Raw genomic sequence first — 20,165 nt, 5'->3', positions numbered from 1 at the left:
CGTTAAATTGATAAATTAGCCAGTGTCTGTTAACAGTTTATTTATTAGATTCTTAAGCGAAGGCACCTCACGTGTGTGGACGTGACTCCGTCTAAGTACACTGAAGAAGAAACACCCATTGTATCCTCAAAAAAAGGTACAACGAAACTAAAAGTGTATTTTTGTTTCTAGAAAGCAAACAAAGAAGTCCATCACCATCGTGTATTCGAAACACGTAAAGAAAAATAAAAAATAATAATAAAAAATACCGTTTACTTTTTAGCACTGGTTGATGACTAACTTTCCTAACGTTTCCGATTAAAATGCACTGTGTCCATCCGCCATCGAACCATAAAGACCCATATGGGAATCATTTCCTATACAAAATCCACCGATTATGCTACAACTCGGTGAAAAATAACCGAACGTTTGTTTTATCTTTTTTCTCTTTTCAGTTTACAAGCGTCCCGTCAGTGGTCCAATTTTTCCTTGCGGGCGTCTAAGACGGTTTTTCGATGACACGTCACGCTCTGGAACGGTCCCCGATGATGATGGTTTCGTGCAGCTACGACGCCGACGATAAAGTCGGACTTTAAATTCAGCCATCGCGGTCATCGTTCGTTTGGTGATTGATGTCCTAATGGAAATTCCTTTCGACAATGAGCAGCTACAGAAACTATGTAAGTTAATTAATTATTACATTGTATATATGGAGATGGTCAATTTTAAGGGATCTTTTCTAAATCGTTGTCAACCTAAAATCATTTGAAAAAGCATTTTAATACTGTTGTGTTATAGTCAATAAACCGCCAATCAGCAGACAAAAGATTCTGATCTTGAATTCAGGATATTTTCTTTTTTTATTATTGATTACTGCAGAAAATTTCGTAATGATTTTCAGTTCGTGATTTTTTTAATTAATTACATTACATATACTGAGAATAAACTTAATTTATATAAACATTACATTATTAATTTATTACCACTGTTCCGTTGTACTTGCATTAATATACAAGCAAGGCGAGTACGGGAATAATATATCAGTATGTATTTCTTAAATTAAAATAAGATTAAAATACTTACGATAAAGTTAAGAATACACTTATACACTAAACAAGTTCGTGTGGTTTGGTTTGCTTCAATCTTCTGATTTCCTGCGTGTTGTCCTGAAGGTGCATTGCTTCCATGTTGCTGTGATTTAGCAACCTTATTTCATGTTTTAAGGCAAAATGTGTGCGAACTTCGTGTATTCAATTAATTTCGAGGTCATAGCACTGACCAGCAGGCAGGCCTTCTTTGGTTACATAGCAATAAGCACTGATAAATAATCGTAGAACTTTGTTTTGGGTGCATTAGATTATTATTTGGTTTGATGTTTTAGTGCAATCCCATATTTGCACAACATAGATCCAAATTGGGTTTATGGTTGACTGATAAACGAATCTGTTCGGATTTAGATCAAGTTGAGAGTATTTTCCGATTAATCAGTACAGTTGTTAGACTTTGAGTCTAATCTGCACTGCTTTTATCTAACATGATGTTTCCAATTTAGCCTACCGTCGAGGTATTCCGATATATTTAGCTAATGGTGCTTGAGGAATTGGGAAACCAAGTGAATTAACCAATTCTAATTAAAACCAATTAGGCTTTTGTCATTTCACTGTAACGGAAAATTAACATGGACAGGAACAATTAAGCTGTATTTTCCAGTCTCTAGTCCATTTTAGATCTTGTTGACTGCTACTTTTACTTTTTCTACAGCTTTCGAGAGAGATATATCTTTTGCAATGATAACTGTGTCGTCGGAAAATGTTCTAAGTACTGTTTCTTTTGTTATCGCGATATAGTAGTAAGAGCAGAGTGTTGGTTTAAGTGTTGAGTCCCCCTTTTATGAGAGACGAGGTCGTTTTGGCCTGAAAAGAGGGGGGGAGCTTAGCGGTGACGCGGTGCTAAGCTCCCAGCATGTGGACCAGCTAGCAAACAAGCACGTTTTCAGAAGAACTTGAGCTGAGTTGTTGTTTGTGGAATGATTGAGATATGAAGTGCTTGATTTCTGGAGTGTCGGTTTCCCTATGGATTTGCTTATTTCTGACAAACCATGGAGCGTTTAAGATTCTCCTGAGGAGCTTATTTTGGAAATCTTGAAGGCGTTTCACCTGGTTGGGTGTAATAAACTTGAAGTAGACATTAGATCCATAGAGGAGTACTGACCGAATTAACATCTTGTAAAATAAGCATTTGATGGAGATGAGAAGTCTGCTAGAAGGGCAGATCAGAGAAGATAAGATGTTAGTTCGCACAAGCTTTCTATTTTTGTTTGATTTGATGAGATTTCTTTCGAAATGTAAAAATTCAGTAGGTTTGGCACTTTATTACTGTCGGTTCGCGCCCTAAATGATAATTGAAATTTGTATTGTTAATAGTTGTGGGTAATTAATTTCTTTTTTTTTAGTTGTTATTAATAGTGAACCCCAAGCTGTGGGTTTAACATTAAAGTCCTCTCCAATCATACGCCTTGGGCCTAATTTTGAAAATAAATCTCTGTACTGTTGTTGTGTTATTTTGAATCTTGGTGGATAGTACATTGCCTTGTAATAGTATATTACATCTCCGTTCTTTTGAATGCTAGGCAGTTAATGACGATTGGGTGCTTTTGATAATTTTAACTATAAGAAATGTAAAGTTATCACTTTCTGAACAACAAAGTTAACCATCTGCGTTATTCTACGCCATTAAAATTCCTATAACTGTTTATTCCAAGAAGCCTATCGGTATCGAGACAGGAGCGAGACACTCCATTCCGTTCATTGAAGATTACGCTCGACGGAAAATCAAATGGGGAGAGAGAGAAAAATACCATAACGCGGATCTGAGCACGGCGCGACCTGAAGAAAGTAACCGGACGTCGCCGTGCGAAATAACACCGAGATACGATTTCATCGGCGCCGTTTACTTTCATCGCGATGTGCACATCCGGATGGTGGGAACAGACCGTCGTTAAAACGAAATTGTTTTCGACCATTTTGATATTTTTAATGATAGGGTTCGAATCGGGAATTATTTAAGCTGTAGCGTATGATTTATATTATTTATCCACGAGAAGCTCTCAGAAAAGATCAAGATATCGCCCTGAATTAAGTTGTTGCAGACGTAATATGGGGCATCGACGATGGCTCGCAACACTTTATTCTGGAACCTCTGGAGGATATCTATGTTTGATTCGTTGGTAGTACCCCACAGTTCAATACGATAGGTCCAAATGGGCCTAAGAAATGACTCATACAGCAAAACCTTGCTATCTAAGAATAATTCAGATTTAAGTCCTATCAACCAGTACATTTGGTTTAGTTCATATCCAAGTTGTTTGTGTTTTGTTACTATATATTTCTTCTATGTTAAGGGTCGATCAAAGTGCATTCACAGATATTTAACATTGTCTGCTTTCTAACACTGTCTGCAGCTAGCATAATTATTCATTTTTAGTACTTCGACAAAGGGTGAATGTCACATGGGTGAATTTCTTCTCATTTGCTTTGAGAGACCGTGTTTTCAACTACAATTCGACTTTGTTTAGATGAAGTTGGAGATTTCTTATGGCTGATATTGCATCTTCGTGAGATAATAGGACTGCTCTATCATCAGCCTATGTTGTAACACCTCCTGAGTATTTAAAAATGTGAAATATTCTTTTTATTGAATCGAACTGAATTAGATTTATAACAAATAATTTTCTATAGTCTATTCAAAGTTATTTTGTACATACGTCATCTGAATTTGTAACATCAAAACGCATGTGTCGCTATGTTGCTGCATCAACTCTGAGTTTTAGTTCAGTTTTGTTTGGTATCAATATTATACCACATCTAAAAACTACAGTTAATTATATAGCCACATAGTTTATAGGTTAGAGTTATAACCTCTTATCACTATTGCTTTCAAGAATTTTGTACACGTCTGACAACCGGACGACTTTGACAGGCTCATTCGTTTACGCGTTCGGACTAATCACAAAGCAATCAGACAGTATTGTGTCTCTTTTTAACTAGAATAAAATGAGAAGAAAATTATTGTCTGATTCTAAGACGAATTTATAAATTGCGGCAGGCAATACATTAAACATCTTCATGACGTATGTACAAAAGAACTTTGAATAGACTATACTTACCTGGTATATGTCAGATATGAAAATAAAACATTGCCAAAAATTAGATGGGATATTGTAAACAATGAGCTTAAGTTAGACGTGCGATAACAATTGACGTAATGTGCGGTATTCAAATTATGTATCATTCCAACAAGAAATAGACAAAGAAATATTTAAATGTTAATGGGGACGAAATGTATGTAAAAACGAACACAACTATGGAATGCATTGGAACAAATTACGTCAAATAAACTTTTGGCGTGTATCGCGTTTCGAATAAAATTAATTGATGCGATAGGACGGATCGTTCTTCTGGTTACTCTTCTATGCGTTATTTCTGGATGTCGACATCTATTTTTACTGGTGAAAATGCCGTCGGATATCCAGCCCGCTTCAGTTTACCTATGGATATTTACGACGACTCTTCTCATAAAATTTTCATATAAAACGTCATCGAAAATATCGCTTTATTTTGTAGTTTTCAAACACTTTTTGAAATGTTTTCAGATCTTTATAGGCGTGAAGATAATGTAATTAAAACAAATAAAGAGATGGAAAATCAAATGCCACGTATTTTATATGATATAATTGCATAAATGAAATGTTATCATTGTGGACATTGTCCATAATATTACCCATCATTAGATATTAATATCTAAATGATTTAAATTCTGCATCTTTGATAAACAACGTGTATAAATTATAAAATGTGTTGAGTCTAAAAAACAAAAACTTTTATGTTACTTACGTAAAAACTGGCTCAATCTTACTCTAATATACACGAAACATCTAGGAAACATATAATTGATCAGACACATATCTAGGACATTATAAACCAATATATACGATAACCCATAGGTTCTTACTTGGTCTCTACAATAATAATGTTTATGTATTAACTAACAATGCTGATTTTTTCTATTAAATACACTTCACAGCATTACAAGATCAATTAGTTTGATCATTTTAAGTTTGTATCTTTCGCGGCTATTATCCAAGAGTGACAATACTTCGGTGTTAACATTAGAGTCGTCTCTCATCTTGTCTTTTTTTCTATTCTCTTCAATTCCTGGCGCACAGTCGGTATCTGAAGATGTAAATAATCATTCCCATAGTAATTGTACGAAACTAGTTCAGAACGGACTTTGTTCCGAAAAATTTGTATTTTGTTTATGTTACTCTTTGCAGGTCATCCCCATAATTGATTTCCGGATGTCCATATAGGTTTCAGTATTTGCTTATATAATAGCAATTTATTATGTACTGATAATTATGATTTTCTTCCATTTAGCCAATAAATTTTCCTATATTTCAATTCCAGTTCTTTTCTTTTCTTCTTTATATGTTCCTTCCAGCGCAGTTTTGCATTAAGATTCATTCCGAGATATTTAGCGTTGTTGCTATATAGAATGATAGTATTATTTAATATTATTGGTGCTTGTACGGTCTGATTGTAGGAAAACTGCACATGCACAGATATACCTTCGTTAATTATTATTTTTCAAGCTTGTGTCCAATTATTTATATTGTCACTTGTCTGTTGTAATTTTCGTGTGGCTTCTTCAGTATTGTCTCCGACAGCTATGTTGTAATCGCAGTATCATTAGCAAATGTAGTCATCGTAATCTTCTCCATTTATGATATATCACAAGTGTAGAGCAGATAAAGCATTGGCCCCAGTACACTTCCTTGTGGTACACTTGCTTTAGCTTCTTTTATTATAGAGTAGGCCTCTTCTTGTTTAACTCTAAACATTCTGGCTGTAATGTTCGATTTTAGTAGGTGGGTGTGTTGTTATTGTTAACATTTTCTGTAGTTTATGAATAAGGCCTTCATAACAAACCTTATCGAAGTCTTGTGCTACATTTAAGAATATGGCTGAGCATACTTTTTTACTTTCGTAGGCTTTTTCAATAATATTTATTATTCTGTGGACCTGGTCAATTGTTGAATGCTTGTTACTACACCGAAACTGGAGTGTTGGTATTAGGTTTTCTCTCTCTATGATTCTCTACAGATAAAAAAAATATTATAGCCTCTTGAAATCTTATTAGTGTTAGTGTATAGAAGCTATCGACGCCTATTTAACGAACAAACGCCAAGTCCATCATAAAAAGTTGTCAATACTCTTCCCGTGTTCCTGTTAACCGAGGAAGGACAGGAAGGCAACGGGCGTGGATGTAAAACTGCTTTAAAATAAACAAAAAGCGAGTCGTTGCGCTCGAAAAATGTCTCTAAAAATAGACGGGCCGTGGCGCTAGAACCGTCTCTTCCGAGCGAGTACCCTCGTTGACAGTTTTATGCGGTTTTATTAAGTCTCATTCACACTCGCGCCTGGGGAATGGGGAGAAACGGAAGCCGCGAGATAAATCGAGGAACTAAATGCGGGCGGACAAGGAGGTGTGACTGTGTGGGGTGCTTTCGACGTAAACTATCTGGCTATTTTTTTTCGGGGGTCTGAATAAACACCTACGTGATTTAAAGTGTTTATCGTATTGAAAGATTTCCGCTGTCGTAAAAGGTCGTATAAAGGATGCAGTTGTTTAGCTTTATTGCGTTACTTGTTATAGGGGAGCTGATGATAACTTTTTTATTTTAGAGCGATTAATTGCTTTTATTAATCATATACTCGAAACGGTTTATTCTTAGCGACTGTCTCAGTATTACCAGTTTTGTTTACAATGCTGATGGATTGTTTGGGCTTTGAAATGATGCTCTAGTGTATCCAATAAAAGAGTCAACGCACGTCATCAAACTTTATGACGTCAGTACGTTAAGTACAATGTAGGCGCATCATATTTGACTTTTGATTTACTTTGATTCTGACATAAAACACTAACATAAATAAAATAATGAAGTGAAAATGTTATCAAATATAATTTATATTAATATTATAGTACATTTAATTAATATATTATTTAAGGACTTAAAGAACAGGTGAACAATAGTTTGTAGGTTAGGGGTTTTCTACACTACCTATGGGGTAGATTTATAGGCGCGTTTTTTATGTAGTTGTAGCTTCTGTATAATCCCAAATGATCCACCTGATTAACTATTGTATATCCAAGTAATTTGTAATAATGTATTTTACGTTCATTGGGGAGTTGGCTTACCTTTGGCTATCTTTTTACGTTTAGTTCTTGTTTCTTTCATTGCTGTGTCTCATTGTCATGTCTTTTTGATATCCCTATATTTATTCTTAGTTTCTTTTGTTACTAGCTATGTAACTTTTTTTGTCAAATATATATAATGTCAAATATATATAATTATTATATTCCCCCTATCACATTTGCCATATCTGCAAAACAGTTAGTATTCATTCTATCATTGTATATTCTGACCAAATGCTCATGAACATTCTGCGCAATTACAAACATATTTATGCACACACATTTTTTATACTCTACAATATGATGTTCTATATTTATCCTGTATTAACAATATTCTCATCTTTAGTTATCAATTTCATCATAATATTATGATATTTGTCAGTATTGGTCCATAATCCTACGCCCAGAAAGTTTTATTCACTCACCGTCACATTTTGAGCCACTATTCAAGTTAATAATTACACTGTTAATTTCCAGTCTATCTAACACTTGCTGTCGATACCATAATTTTTTAATTTCTTCTTCAGTGTGTTTGATGGAGTCCATCCCGACTAAAGGTGCTATTGTATACAATGTTTTTTCCACATATCTAAGCAGTTCTTGCTTGCCTTGCATATTCATCTCTATCTGCATGCCCATTGTAGTAATTCTTTGTCATACCGCATGTCAATTGGACTGGATTTAACAGGGAGGAAGACGTAATACTCTGTGGCCATATTGTTCTACCATATATCTTTTCTCAGACCTATTTGTAAAAAAATAGATTCCATAAAATACAATTAAACATTTCATATATATGTACCAAGTAACTATTTGAAATTGTTCATTCTTTAACATCGTGTCTTCAAAGTTTAATTTGACTTCACACTAGTGGAAAATATCCACTTGTTAGTATCTCCTGTGACTAATCCATCTGAAATGGAGTATTAGGAAATCAGTTATAATATCGTTTCCTTAATTTGTCCGAATATTTTAAGCAATTATTTTGATGTATAATATATCACACAGTTAAGTTACCATAATAATTTTTATAATGTTTGAACTCTGATTGCTTAATATATTTACTCAGTAATTGATACTCACTAGAATAGTATTATTTATCCCCATAATAAATAAAATCAAACTGAGTGAAATTGAAGACTAGTAATACTCAGCTAGTTGATTTAATGAAAAAGATAGGTTTTGCTAACACTGCAAGTTGGACCAAAAGTTTGAATTTCAGAATGTTAAACTTTTATTCAAGCATTTTAAAAATAATTGATAAGATACCTAGAAATGTTTTGCCCATGCTGTTTTGTTATATAATTTTTTTATATATGTTATGGAAATACTATATTTTTCTCTATTGGAAGCGATTTGTCCCTAAATATAAAATGTATAATCGTAAAAGAAAAATAATATTTATCGGAACCATTTGAAAACACTATACAAACAATGTAAATTTGACATAATCGTTTATGCTCAATATCGTAAAACTGATAAGGAGGAAAAAAGACTGAAATATGACTCTAAGTTAACGTACACTTTTTTCATTCAAGTTCAGGAAACATTTGATTCAAATGAAAGAAAAATTTATGGTGTGTTAATTTTCGATTCGTCAATTTGGATTTTGGATGGCATTAGTAGTGATTTTTCACTTAACGACTCTATATGTTTTATATTAGGTATTTGATTCAGTTTCTGTAGATTTCTGGCAAATTTATTTCATATAAAGAAGTGGGTAATAACGAAATAAATCTTATTGCCTACTAATTTCCATGAATTTTGTTGACAACATCATGAGGGGGAAAATCATTTCAAGTTCAAGAAGGTCCTATATAGAGTTGGGCGGGTTACATGAAATGGGCTCTTTAATTTCTTGTCGAGTAATATTTTTCTAGCAATTTAGTTCTTCGCTTAGATTGTTCAAGTGTTAGTTATAGCATTGTGCAGTCGTTATTTGATAAGACTCTAGTGATTTGTAAAAAAGCATAATCTTCGGGTCCACCAGACAAATGATAATATTCTTTAAGCGGATGTTCAATTTGATCGTAGAGTTGCTGAAAGTTTGGTCGTAAATTTTATGCTTAGAATTTTCGAATAAATAGTCTTGTGCTATTTGTGGAAATCTCACGTTGATTTATTTTTGGGTGTAAAGCGTCCTTTCAAAACCATTGCGACTGCGTAAAAATCGCCTGAAGATTTATATTGTGGCTTGTTACTCATCTAGTGATCTGTAAAAATGACTTGTTACTATTTCTTCAACGTTTCAGCTGTAAGAATCCATCGCCCTATCTCACAAACCGAATTCCTTTAAATTTTAATGTAAACTAATACGACTGCACGATACAATCTAAAGTTTGCAGGAATAATAAATTCGAGGAATGCTTTATCCCGCGATATTCGTCGGAATCCGCGATGAAGAAACAAATAATTCATCGGCCAAGATATATGGCGTGGAAGCGGCCACTAAATATTCCTCAGCTTTGAACTAGCAAATGCCCGTAATAACTGTTTGCGCGATCTAACTCATCCTTCTGTCCCTTTGGCTCGCCGACGTTCAAACGATCCGTCCATAAATTATCCGATTACGTCACAGAGTAAACAGTTTTCGCCAACTAGATCATTTCCCGAGCGCCGTTTTCGACCCAGCCAACATTTCGAACGGGGAGCTTAAGAAAACAAATCCAGTCGAAACGTCAGTGACCGGCCGAAAGCGCCTGAATGATGTCCGGAACAAAGAATCACAACATATTGATTTATAATAGTTAAAAAATTGGTTTTGAGTAACCAACCGAAGGAAAAGGTAAACGAAAAAGTTGAACTGGGATTTATCAGGGCAAATAACCTAAATTTGCTCATAATCGATTCGTCGTAATGACTTTACTGTGGCCATAACTGCAATAATTATTTTAAAAATAATACTAGAACTTGAATTGAAGTGAAGAAATGAAGTGAGTGAGTACTCCAGGCACACTAACCATGAAATGTGGCAGAATATTGAAAAACATTAGGTAAAAATACTGTCAGTATAATACTCGGCAAGAAAATTAATAAATGCAGGTCTAAACAGCTAAAATTAAACTATAGCTCTAAAGAGTACCCAACAATAGCACAATCGCCATTTGGTAACTGTGAGAATAGTATTATTAAAATCAATTGACCTATATTCACTGACGCAACCCAAAATGGAAACTTACTGGAATATTTTATGATGATAATTTGAAGATATAGATGCAAACATATTTGACAGGGCTATCAAAATATTTATTTTACATAGTTGATAGTAACTATAACACAAAAAAATATGTAAATCATATACATTTGATGATGGGAATTTGATTTTCTTAAATTTTTTACAGTATACAGAACGAAAAGATGATTTTTTGTGGCTTTGATGAATGTCGTCAATTCGCGACTATGCAATAGTATGGTGTTGACATGGAGGGGACGGGGACAGGCATAAAGTGTATATATAAAATAATGCATTAATTAATAAAGTTAAATTAATAATACAAAGAGGGGGGCTAAAACTATTAATAGTATATATACAGTTTAAAAATGGGGACAAATACACTATCACAAACACAAAAATAGCGAAGTAGAGACCCTTGAGACAGCAGACTCTAGTACCCATACCGAAATGGTAATGGTTATCACGAAAAAGTGTATCCGGTTTTGTGTCAAATTACCTTGTAATATTTGGGTCGATAAATTGTAATAATAATCTCATAATCTTTTAAGCATGTGCAACTACAATACTTCATCAATTACTTTAAAAAATCTGTGTTTAAACAGGCTTTAACATATTAAGTTTCCCTATGAATTCTTAAATTAGATCTCTGCTTGGTATCTTTTACTTTACTTGAGTTCAGTGACAACACTTGGGTTCATACACTGTCTGTACGTAAGTACTGTTCGAAATTGTTGAAACTTTTGTTTGTCGTAGTACGCATACCAGGCTATAAAACTTGTTAAAATCAGTTACCCTTAACCTGGTGAAGTATAGCCCATCGAACTATTTAATACAGTACAGGGACTAATATATTTATTTTTGTCTTTTCGTAATCTAACCATGATGGGATTTATTTGAAATTTGTCGCAGGATTGGAAGTAATTAGTATTTTGAGAATCGTTTAGTAGCGAACAATAGTGAATGTTCAATGACTTCAGTTAGAAGTACTTTTTCTTATGACTACTTGTCATTCAAATCTTCTAGAAACATATACTGATTAGATGTACACTAATGCGACTAAACCTGTCACATTATATTAAATACTGTACTTAAAATTAATAATAAATAATATAAATAGTCCAAACAATACAAAAATAATAATATAACTTAATGTCATATACGAAAAATTAAATTACCAACAAAACAAATCTAAACTAATATAACTATTTGGGTTCGGCACCGACTTCAAAGTAGTCAGTAGTTAGTAGTTAAATTAATATTGTAAATAGATAAATAGGTTTAGCTGGGTATTAAGCTAAATTGTGTGTATGTAGTAGAATATAAAATACCTGTAGTAGATAGGTTAAATAAGGTTTGAATATTTTTTTAACTTTAGTTGAGTTCTGTTACTGCAGTGTTTTCGTCAACTCCTAATTGAGCACATATTTTTGACGCAACTTTTGAGCACTAAGTGATTTGTTGCCAATCAAGTCAATCCAGTTTGTAGTCCAATTTTAATACTAATAACAATCTTTTTACTTAAGGACTTATTTTCATTTAAAACAAATTTTTTTGGACAAAAATATTTAGATTTGAACAATTCCCATCTATAGTGAGTTGTGATTGTAACTGATATATAGATATGAAACATTTTCGCATTCATTTGATTTGTTGTTATCAAGTTTTAATAGGTTTTCAAAATTCTTTCGGGACACAGTTTGTTGATTAAATTAACAGGAATTGAATGATTAGAGTTTTTATATGTTTGTACGCCTTGCTATAAGTACGGTATAGTAAACCAACGAAAACAGTAAAATAAATGATAAATCATCTTTTCGTTTATTTTTTCATGAAATTTAAATATTACACTCAGTCACGCGATAGAGTAAGTAGAAGAATTCATTTGCCGAACTTATGCCAGTTTGTATTAATTCGCAAAACCCACGCGATCCTAAAGGTGGTAAATATAGCTTAATATATGTTATATGACGCGACTGATACGGCTCCGGTTGTTGGAGAAAATGGCGGATATCATTTTTATTACAAAATATTTTTAATAAAAATTGAACAACTTCAAAAAATAAATAAGGAACTCACTAAAAATTAAAAAATAATCAAACTTAGATTTTTAACACAAATTTTTTTAAAAACAATATATGTACAAAAAGATCGTTGAAATGATTAAATAATAATAAACGAAAGCCTTATTTAACGTATCTATTACACGTATTTTATATTCTACTATATACAAACAAGTTACCTATTTATATATTTACAATATTATTTTAACTACTACCAACTGACTAATTTGAAGTAGTTGGCGAACCTAAACAGTGATATTAATTTAGATTTGTTTTGTTGGTAATTTAATTTTTTGTATATGTCATAAAATTATATTATTATTTTTGTATTTTGCTTGACAATTGACGGAGAAATCTTCGAACATACATTAATATATATAACCTCCACCTTTTTTGAAGTCTGTTAAAATTAGGCTTTACTCGACAGAGTTGTTTTCATAGTCGTTTCAATAAGTCGCCACTACTGTTAAAATAAAATCGTTATCCAGATAAATAAAAGGTACTAAAGACATATTAATAACAAAATAACACTAATTAATTCAATTATTTATTGAAAGGATAATACTTTTTTAGTTTATTTTATATTAACGTTATAGTTTTCTTGGTAGTGCTTACGCTAGTGCTAGTTACTCAAGTATTATGACAGCATCTACAGGGGATTAACTAAGTAATATGAAAACCTCATATATACACAATATATATTTATTGAAAAGTTGTTGAGTCACCACTTGCTTTTAAAATAGCTACAATTCTTCACAGAATAGATTTGTAGAGTGTCTAATTGGTCTCCTCTGCAAAAACCTTTGCCAAGTGCTCTAAATATTTTAGAGATAAAAATACACTTCACACTATTTGCTCTAAAACTAACCACAATGCTTCAACTATGTTCAACATGTTTTAGGACTGAGGTTTAAGGAATACTCCTCAACCAAGACTGAAATTTTTTGGCTGTGTTTGTGTTTAGCAGCAATATGCTGATCCTAGTAAGAACTTTAGCACTGAAAGTATCGATATTCATTCGCAGGATTCCGGTCCATGATGTGAATGTGAGCAACATTTTAACAACATTCGGAGACTTTCAACAGTATTTGAAGAGGAACTATAGCTTTTATCAAAGAATTTATGTATGAGTTATAGTAATCTATTTTTTAAAATACTTTTATATTCTTTTATACGTCGATTAAGATAGGTTATCAAAAAATATGCAAGATGAGGCTCTACGTCCTTGATGAATAAGGATCTCATTTCATTATTTTATTATCGTAACATGGATATATGTAGTTTTCTTCCGAGTGAATTTTTTCCTGTACAAATTGGACTATGTCCAACATGTCAAACATTTTTAAGTGTTAATCGTTCTGTTGTTGAACAACAATATGCTTTCTACGCTTCTTTCTATGATGCGTTTTGATTTATATTATATATGAGACAATTATGTATATATTACTATATATAAAACAATACGAACGATCTTTTTATCTATTATTATATGTGTTTATTAATTATTAGTAGTAGCTAAAATATTGGTTTAACAATTTAAGTAAACATAATCGATTAATTATTTGATCAATTTGGATGCATATTGTTATTTTGAATGGTTACCATGTTCTTTAAATTTGGACAGAATTTATAACATGATTAAACGAATTGATGAATCAGTTATTGATACTTTAAAATTCATGATAGTTACTCTAGACTCTACGGTTCAACTCTGTTCAGAAAAGTCAGAATATCATGTCTTTCCAACGATCAGGGTAGTTCTTGTTAAGCGAGGAAAATTTGAATTTGAAATCACTGAAGAACGCTATTAGTTCTTCGACTACTGGAAATCGAGAATTTTGAAACATTATGATTCATATTTTGAACTTTTATGTTAGTCTACTAAAATTTGAGCAAAATTATCAAGAGCGTCAACTATCAGTACTCTTTGTTAGGCTATTTGATCAGTAATTTCGATAATTAATTTCTTTCTTAATTCTTAAAAAAGCTAATTTGAATGGTAGAATCGTTTGTATGACGCAACTGGTCATGGTGAAATAATCCTTATGTACAATTATCACTTTACAATCTCCATAATAAAAATGGAGTATTTTATGGAGTTGTTTAGTCAGAGTTTTATTGAAAGTGTGAAAGCGTTCAACGGTTTTGATATTAGTGGTGACATGAAAAAACATCAGGTTATCATTCATTTTTATTTTGATTTTAATTGTGAACTCAATACTAAACGAATGAACCTAATGAATAATCTGTAGTTGCGAAAAGAATAATGTTTATACCAGGTGTACCATAAGTCATAACGGGATTTTTTCGGGAAAAAATTACGTTTCAAGAAAATAGAAAAATGTATTTTTCGTTGTATCTTTCATACCATCTCAGAAATACTGTTTGTCATTTGAGCAAAATATTGAGCAACCAGCTTCGCTAGGTGATAACCTATAATAAATCCACTTTTCATCACCCGTCACTATTCGATACAGAAATTACTTCCGATCATACCATTTCAGCAGCATTTCACAGACGATTTTTCAATTTTTTATTTACCTGTCATTCAATTGATGTGGCACCTAACTTCCCATCTTTTAGTTTTCCCCATTGCTCGTAAGCGATCGCTAATCATTTATTGGGCTATATTTAACGTTTGTGCCAATTATTTTCTTAGTTTAGATTGGGTCGTCATCCAATAACTCTTGCAGTTTCGCATTTCCGAACTTGTTCGGTCTATCAGGACGTTCTTTGCCTTGACTTTTCGAATCTACGTCTCACATGTTTTTAAGATTATATTATGCTCATCGTAATTTTCTACCAGCAAATGATCACTTTCAGCGGCTTTTTTATTTTGATTAGATAAGAAAAGTAATACGTGTTGCAAATGCATGTTACCATACACGAAACTTGACTTTTCCAAAGGGCTATAAACCTACAATGGTGTTACTCAGTTACGTCACTATAATAAAATGATATGTCCCAAATCATAATATTATATACATAAACCTAGGGATATCTGTTAGAAAACCGGTAATGAATTACCGGTACTCCTGGTATAACATAGTTTTTTTGAAGATACATCCTATTATCATCATATATAAACAGTATGATATTATATTTATATGATGTAACCATTGATTGACTTTAAATATGTTTACTAAAAGATCGGCGATATTGACTTACGAAATACTAAAATATTAATGTAAATGTTATATTTTTAAACCGATTTTGTTCTTGACACGATGCCAACGAGATGCAAGTAACTTCCGACGTAAGGAATTGCGTAATCACCTTTTCCCGTCATATGGTTTCAATTGTTTCTGAGTGGGTTATGGAAAGGCATTATTGATTTATACGTTTATCCTTCGATTATTTAACGTTTTCTGGTTCGCTATAAGTGTATTAGTTTTAAAAGCAGTTAATTTGTGCTCTATTGCAATAGAGTGTTCAATAATTTTGTGGAGTATTAACATTTTATTTTTGAACGAACATAACCAATATTTTCTTTAATTAACAGATCAATTGAAAAGTCCCCGACCTAACATTGTAAAACACATTTTTTTGGCAAAATTAGTTTTTTTTATACAACATAATTCTCATCAAGGGTAATACACTGATTATAGCGACCCTCCAACTTTTCGATACCATTTTTGTAGTACGATTTGTCCTTTGCTTCAAAATAGGCCTCTGTTTCGACGATCACCTCTTCATTCGGGGATAATTTTTTCCCAGCGAGCATTCTTTTGAGATCTGGGAACAGGAAATAGTCATTGGAGGACAGAGAATATGTTGGACGAGGAAGAAATTCGAAACCCATTTCATGGATTTTTGACACGATGCATTATCTTGGTGAAGCAGCACTTTCTTTTTCTTCAAATTCGGACTTTGGAGTGAAATAACGGAGCCATGTTTCATCCATTGTCACATATTGATGAAAAAACTCGGGTTTATTACGTTTGATCATCTTCAAACACTGCTTCGAATCATCAACTCGTCGTTGTTTTTGGTTAAAAGTAAGCTCGCGTGGCACCGACTTTTCACAGAGCTTTCTCATACCCAAATATTCGTGAATGATATGATGTAAACGTTTAGTTCATATCTTTAGAGTGTCTGCTATTTCATTTACTTACAATATATGGTCAGTCAAAATCATTTTGTGTATTTTTTAAATGTTTTCTTCAGTAAAAAACTCTTTTGGGCGTCCACTGCATTCACCATGTTTGGTGTTCATTTTACCACGTCTAATAATCCGATAGCTGTCAAATTTATACAAGCATTTTTTGAGGGTTATGGCTAACTAAAAAGCATACAGATATAATTCTAACAGCGCCGTCTACGTGTTAGGCCGGCGACTTTTCAATTGACCTATTACAAAACGGATTTTACATTTTCGTTCCTTAATTTTCCACGAATTTATTAACTAATATAGGGATTTAGGTGACAAAGAGCTCATGCTTATCGTCTCTTGCTTTCCCCATCATTTGACAGTATTTATATTCCCTGATAGAAAATCGTGAAACATTTACATATACGGCAGACAAACAGAACATTCTTTCTTAGCCTTTTTGACTGAAACGTTTTTATTCTTGCCTTGATTACAATATTTTCATGTTTTTCTTCAGTTCCAAATTATCAGTTTGGCTTTAACGGTGAAACATTCTGTTGTCAATCAGATTGATTTTACTTAAATTAAAATTTAATATGCAGTATTGGTTGCAGCATGAAAAAATACTTTCTTGCTATGTCTATGATAAATGTTACTGATTATATTTTATTACCGATTTTCTATATAGAGTTCATCATTATATCAATTCCATTTTCAACACAATTCGAATATTTTAAATCAACGCTGGCAAAACACGAGAGTTTCTATTTCCTAATCGGAGCTTTTATTGTTAATCATTAACATTTAATTCGATTTTTATTGATTCAATAAGGAGTATCGTTTTAATTGATTTCCTAATTCGTGGTTAGTTTTATTATTGTTTTTTGTTAGGATGTTTTTTGCTAAGGTAAATAATTATTATAAGATCGTATACGGGGCTCGAGTTGTAGTTACTGAATAAGAAATACTGGAGAAATGTACAGACAGGGCATACAGAGAGTTTTAAGTATTCAATTAAGTATATATTTTAATTAATTAAATATATTTAATTAGTTTAGTGGATCTTGAGACATCAGTAAGCATAATATCAGCTAGAGACCTTCAACTCTCATTTCTTCATTTAACCTGAGGTTAAATCATTTCCCAAAAAATTGGAAACATGCGCTTGTCGCTGTTATTGCCAAAAAGAAAGTCAAGTAAAACCCATTTGACTGTTAGCCTGATTAGATCACTCTCTAAACTTGCCGAAAATGCGATATTACACGCTTTAAATAGTTTCACTGACGCGCACCACATAATCCCGAACAAACAATTCGGTTTCCGTGCCAATCACTCAAGCCTCCACCAAGTTGCTCGCGTCTCAGCAACCATCCATCAGGCACTTATAAAAGGTTGCAAATCTGGAACCATCTTCCTAGATATATCCAAAGCTTTCGACCAAGTATGGCACAACGGTCTTGGCTTTAAAGTGAACCAACTAGGTCTACCGAATGACCTAATTTCCCTGATCCGCTCATACTTGGAAGATAGATCCTTTGAAGTAAAGATCCGCGATGCAGTCTCCTCTCGAAAAAGAATCTACGCAGGAGTCCTGCAAGGTACTCCACTAGCTCCAGCCCTGGTCAACCTGTACATGACTGATTTTCCACTCCCCAAACATTCACACACATCGTTTTATGCAGATGATACAGCTTTTTTCACTATCGGTTAAAGTCCCGACGCCATTCGCGACAGACTCCAAATCCAAGTCAACCAAGCGATTGAGTGGTACAAAGTCTGGCGTCTGCAGATTAACACGGGCAAAACTCTATTATGTTCTATCGTAAAAAGAAGTTCCGTGCATATCGCCTCCAAATCGAAAAGCTCCTGTGCCATGGCTCCAGAAGGTACCATACCTCGGCCTTCGGTTTGGCCGCAGATTCAAATGATTCAGCAGATACAGCACGCTATTTGCAAAGGTAATGCCGTGTACAGTCCGCAAACTCCCAATCCCCTAGAGGGCGACTCTGTATAAGATACTAGTCCGTCCAGCCTGCCTATACGGTGCATAGGTGTGGTACAGATACGTCTTTGAAACACAACTTAAACTACTCCAAATGTTCCAGTCCAAAAAAGTCCGCGTATTATTCAATGCCTCATATTTTATGAGGAACGTGAACAGACATCTTAATTAGGCATCCCGTTCTCCCTTGGCGCCTTAGAATACGAAAGCATCCTGATCAAATCCCTACCCATCCAAAAACGCCGGCAGTTAAACTAATTAAGATAATCCGAGTCGTATCCCAGGGTCTCTATCGCCCGCAAAAATCTCTATCCCGAACCGAAGCGACATCAGTAAAAAATCGTTCTAGCTGGTCAATCTGGAAAAAAAGAGATATCATGTCAATCCTCTTGAATAAAGAATTCTTTGAGAAAAATATGTTTAAAAGTTTAGATACTTGTCTTTAGAAGACGATAAAGAAAGAATAGATGAAAATAACCCCTTACTATTAGTCAATATCAGATGCCATTTTCCAACAGTTCACTTCAACGTAATGTACGTACGTACGTTGATCGTATATCGTAGATTACAACGTAAATAGTGGTTGGACTACTTTTTTATTTTCAATATTTTCCTGAGTCATATTTTATTTCGGAAAATATTCGGTAAAAATAAAATGATCCAGATTTAAACCTGCCAATTAACCGTTTAATATCACTTGGGGTTCGGATCATCACAATTACCATCTCGTTACCGCCAATTGGTAACGTCGATGAAATCATCATGGAAGCAACTCATTATTTTTTACCGAAGTAAATATATGCAAATACGCTTCTGTGATGTCGGTTTATTTTTATTTCCACGGAATCACCGCTCACTAAAATTAGATTCAGGTTAATTAAATTACAATTTAAATAGACTCACGTGTGTTAGTGATTTATTGTGACTTCAAACGAAAAACTGTAATGAAACAAGTACCAAATTTATTTTGCCGAAAATATTAATGTTATTACGTTCATCATCGTTCATTAAATTAATGGCGTATCATTATTAATTAAATTTCCAGCATATGCAAACAACTAATTGTTTTCGGAACAGAAATAGTTGGAGATATAAAACTCAAAATGATAAAGAAGAAGAAAGATAGGGACAATTATTTGGAGTAGGAATTAGTGTTTATTTGTACTCAAATATTTGTTTCCAAATTTATATATAAAATTCTTAAAAAATATTCTTCAAAAACCAAGGACTACAATTTTTGAACATTTTCATCTGTTTTTGATTATTACAAATAATTGTTAATAATTTTTTAATTTCTTTACTTCTAATTTTTTTCCATCTTTGTTAGATCCTTGTCTCCTTTGAGGCATTTCATTCCTGCTGCTTAATCATAGCAGTTAATTGTTTCACAAATTTTAAGCTAATTTACAATTTTATCTTGTCACTGAAAATCTGCTATTATCCCCTTGATTGATCTTTCTGTATTAACTCGTTTCAAAGACAAATAATCTAGTCACATCGCTTTCTAGCCTCTTGTTATGATTCACTGTAGTAGTACATTTAAGTATTGATGAAGTGGTTGAAATGATTTTCTGTTACGAAAATCTTATTTGACAGATAGGCGTT

At 33.1% G+C, this 20,165-nt stretch overlaps 1 protein-coding gene across 1 annotated transcript in view; it reads left to right on the top strand.

Annotated features, from left to right (window-relative positions):
• The first annotated feature begins 498 nt into the window (after positions 1 to 498).
• Positions 499 to 20,165, top strand: part of LOC143198527 (uncharacterized) — a 29,246-nt gene continuing 9,579 nt past the window's right edge. The window contains exon 1 of the mRNA XM_076407809.1: positions 499 to 659. Coding sequence (XP_076263924.1) covers positions 639 to 659 — 21 coding nt within the window. The 5' untranslated portion in view covers positions 499 to 638. The remainder of the gene's footprint in view (positions 660 to 20,165) is intronic.

This window comes from Rhynchophorus ferrugineus, unplaced genomic scaffold (assembly GCF_030347505.1).
Source record: "Rhynchophorus ferrugineus isolate W39M unplaced genomic scaffold, kcgeb_rfMv2 rfM6, whole genome shotgun sequence".
NCBI lineage: Eukaryota > Metazoa > Arthropoda > Insecta > Coleoptera > Curculionidae > Rhynchophorus > Rhynchophorus ferrugineus.
The sequence above is the reverse complement of the archived record's forward strand: the minus strand, read 5'-3'. Positions and strand labels throughout refer to the sequence as shown.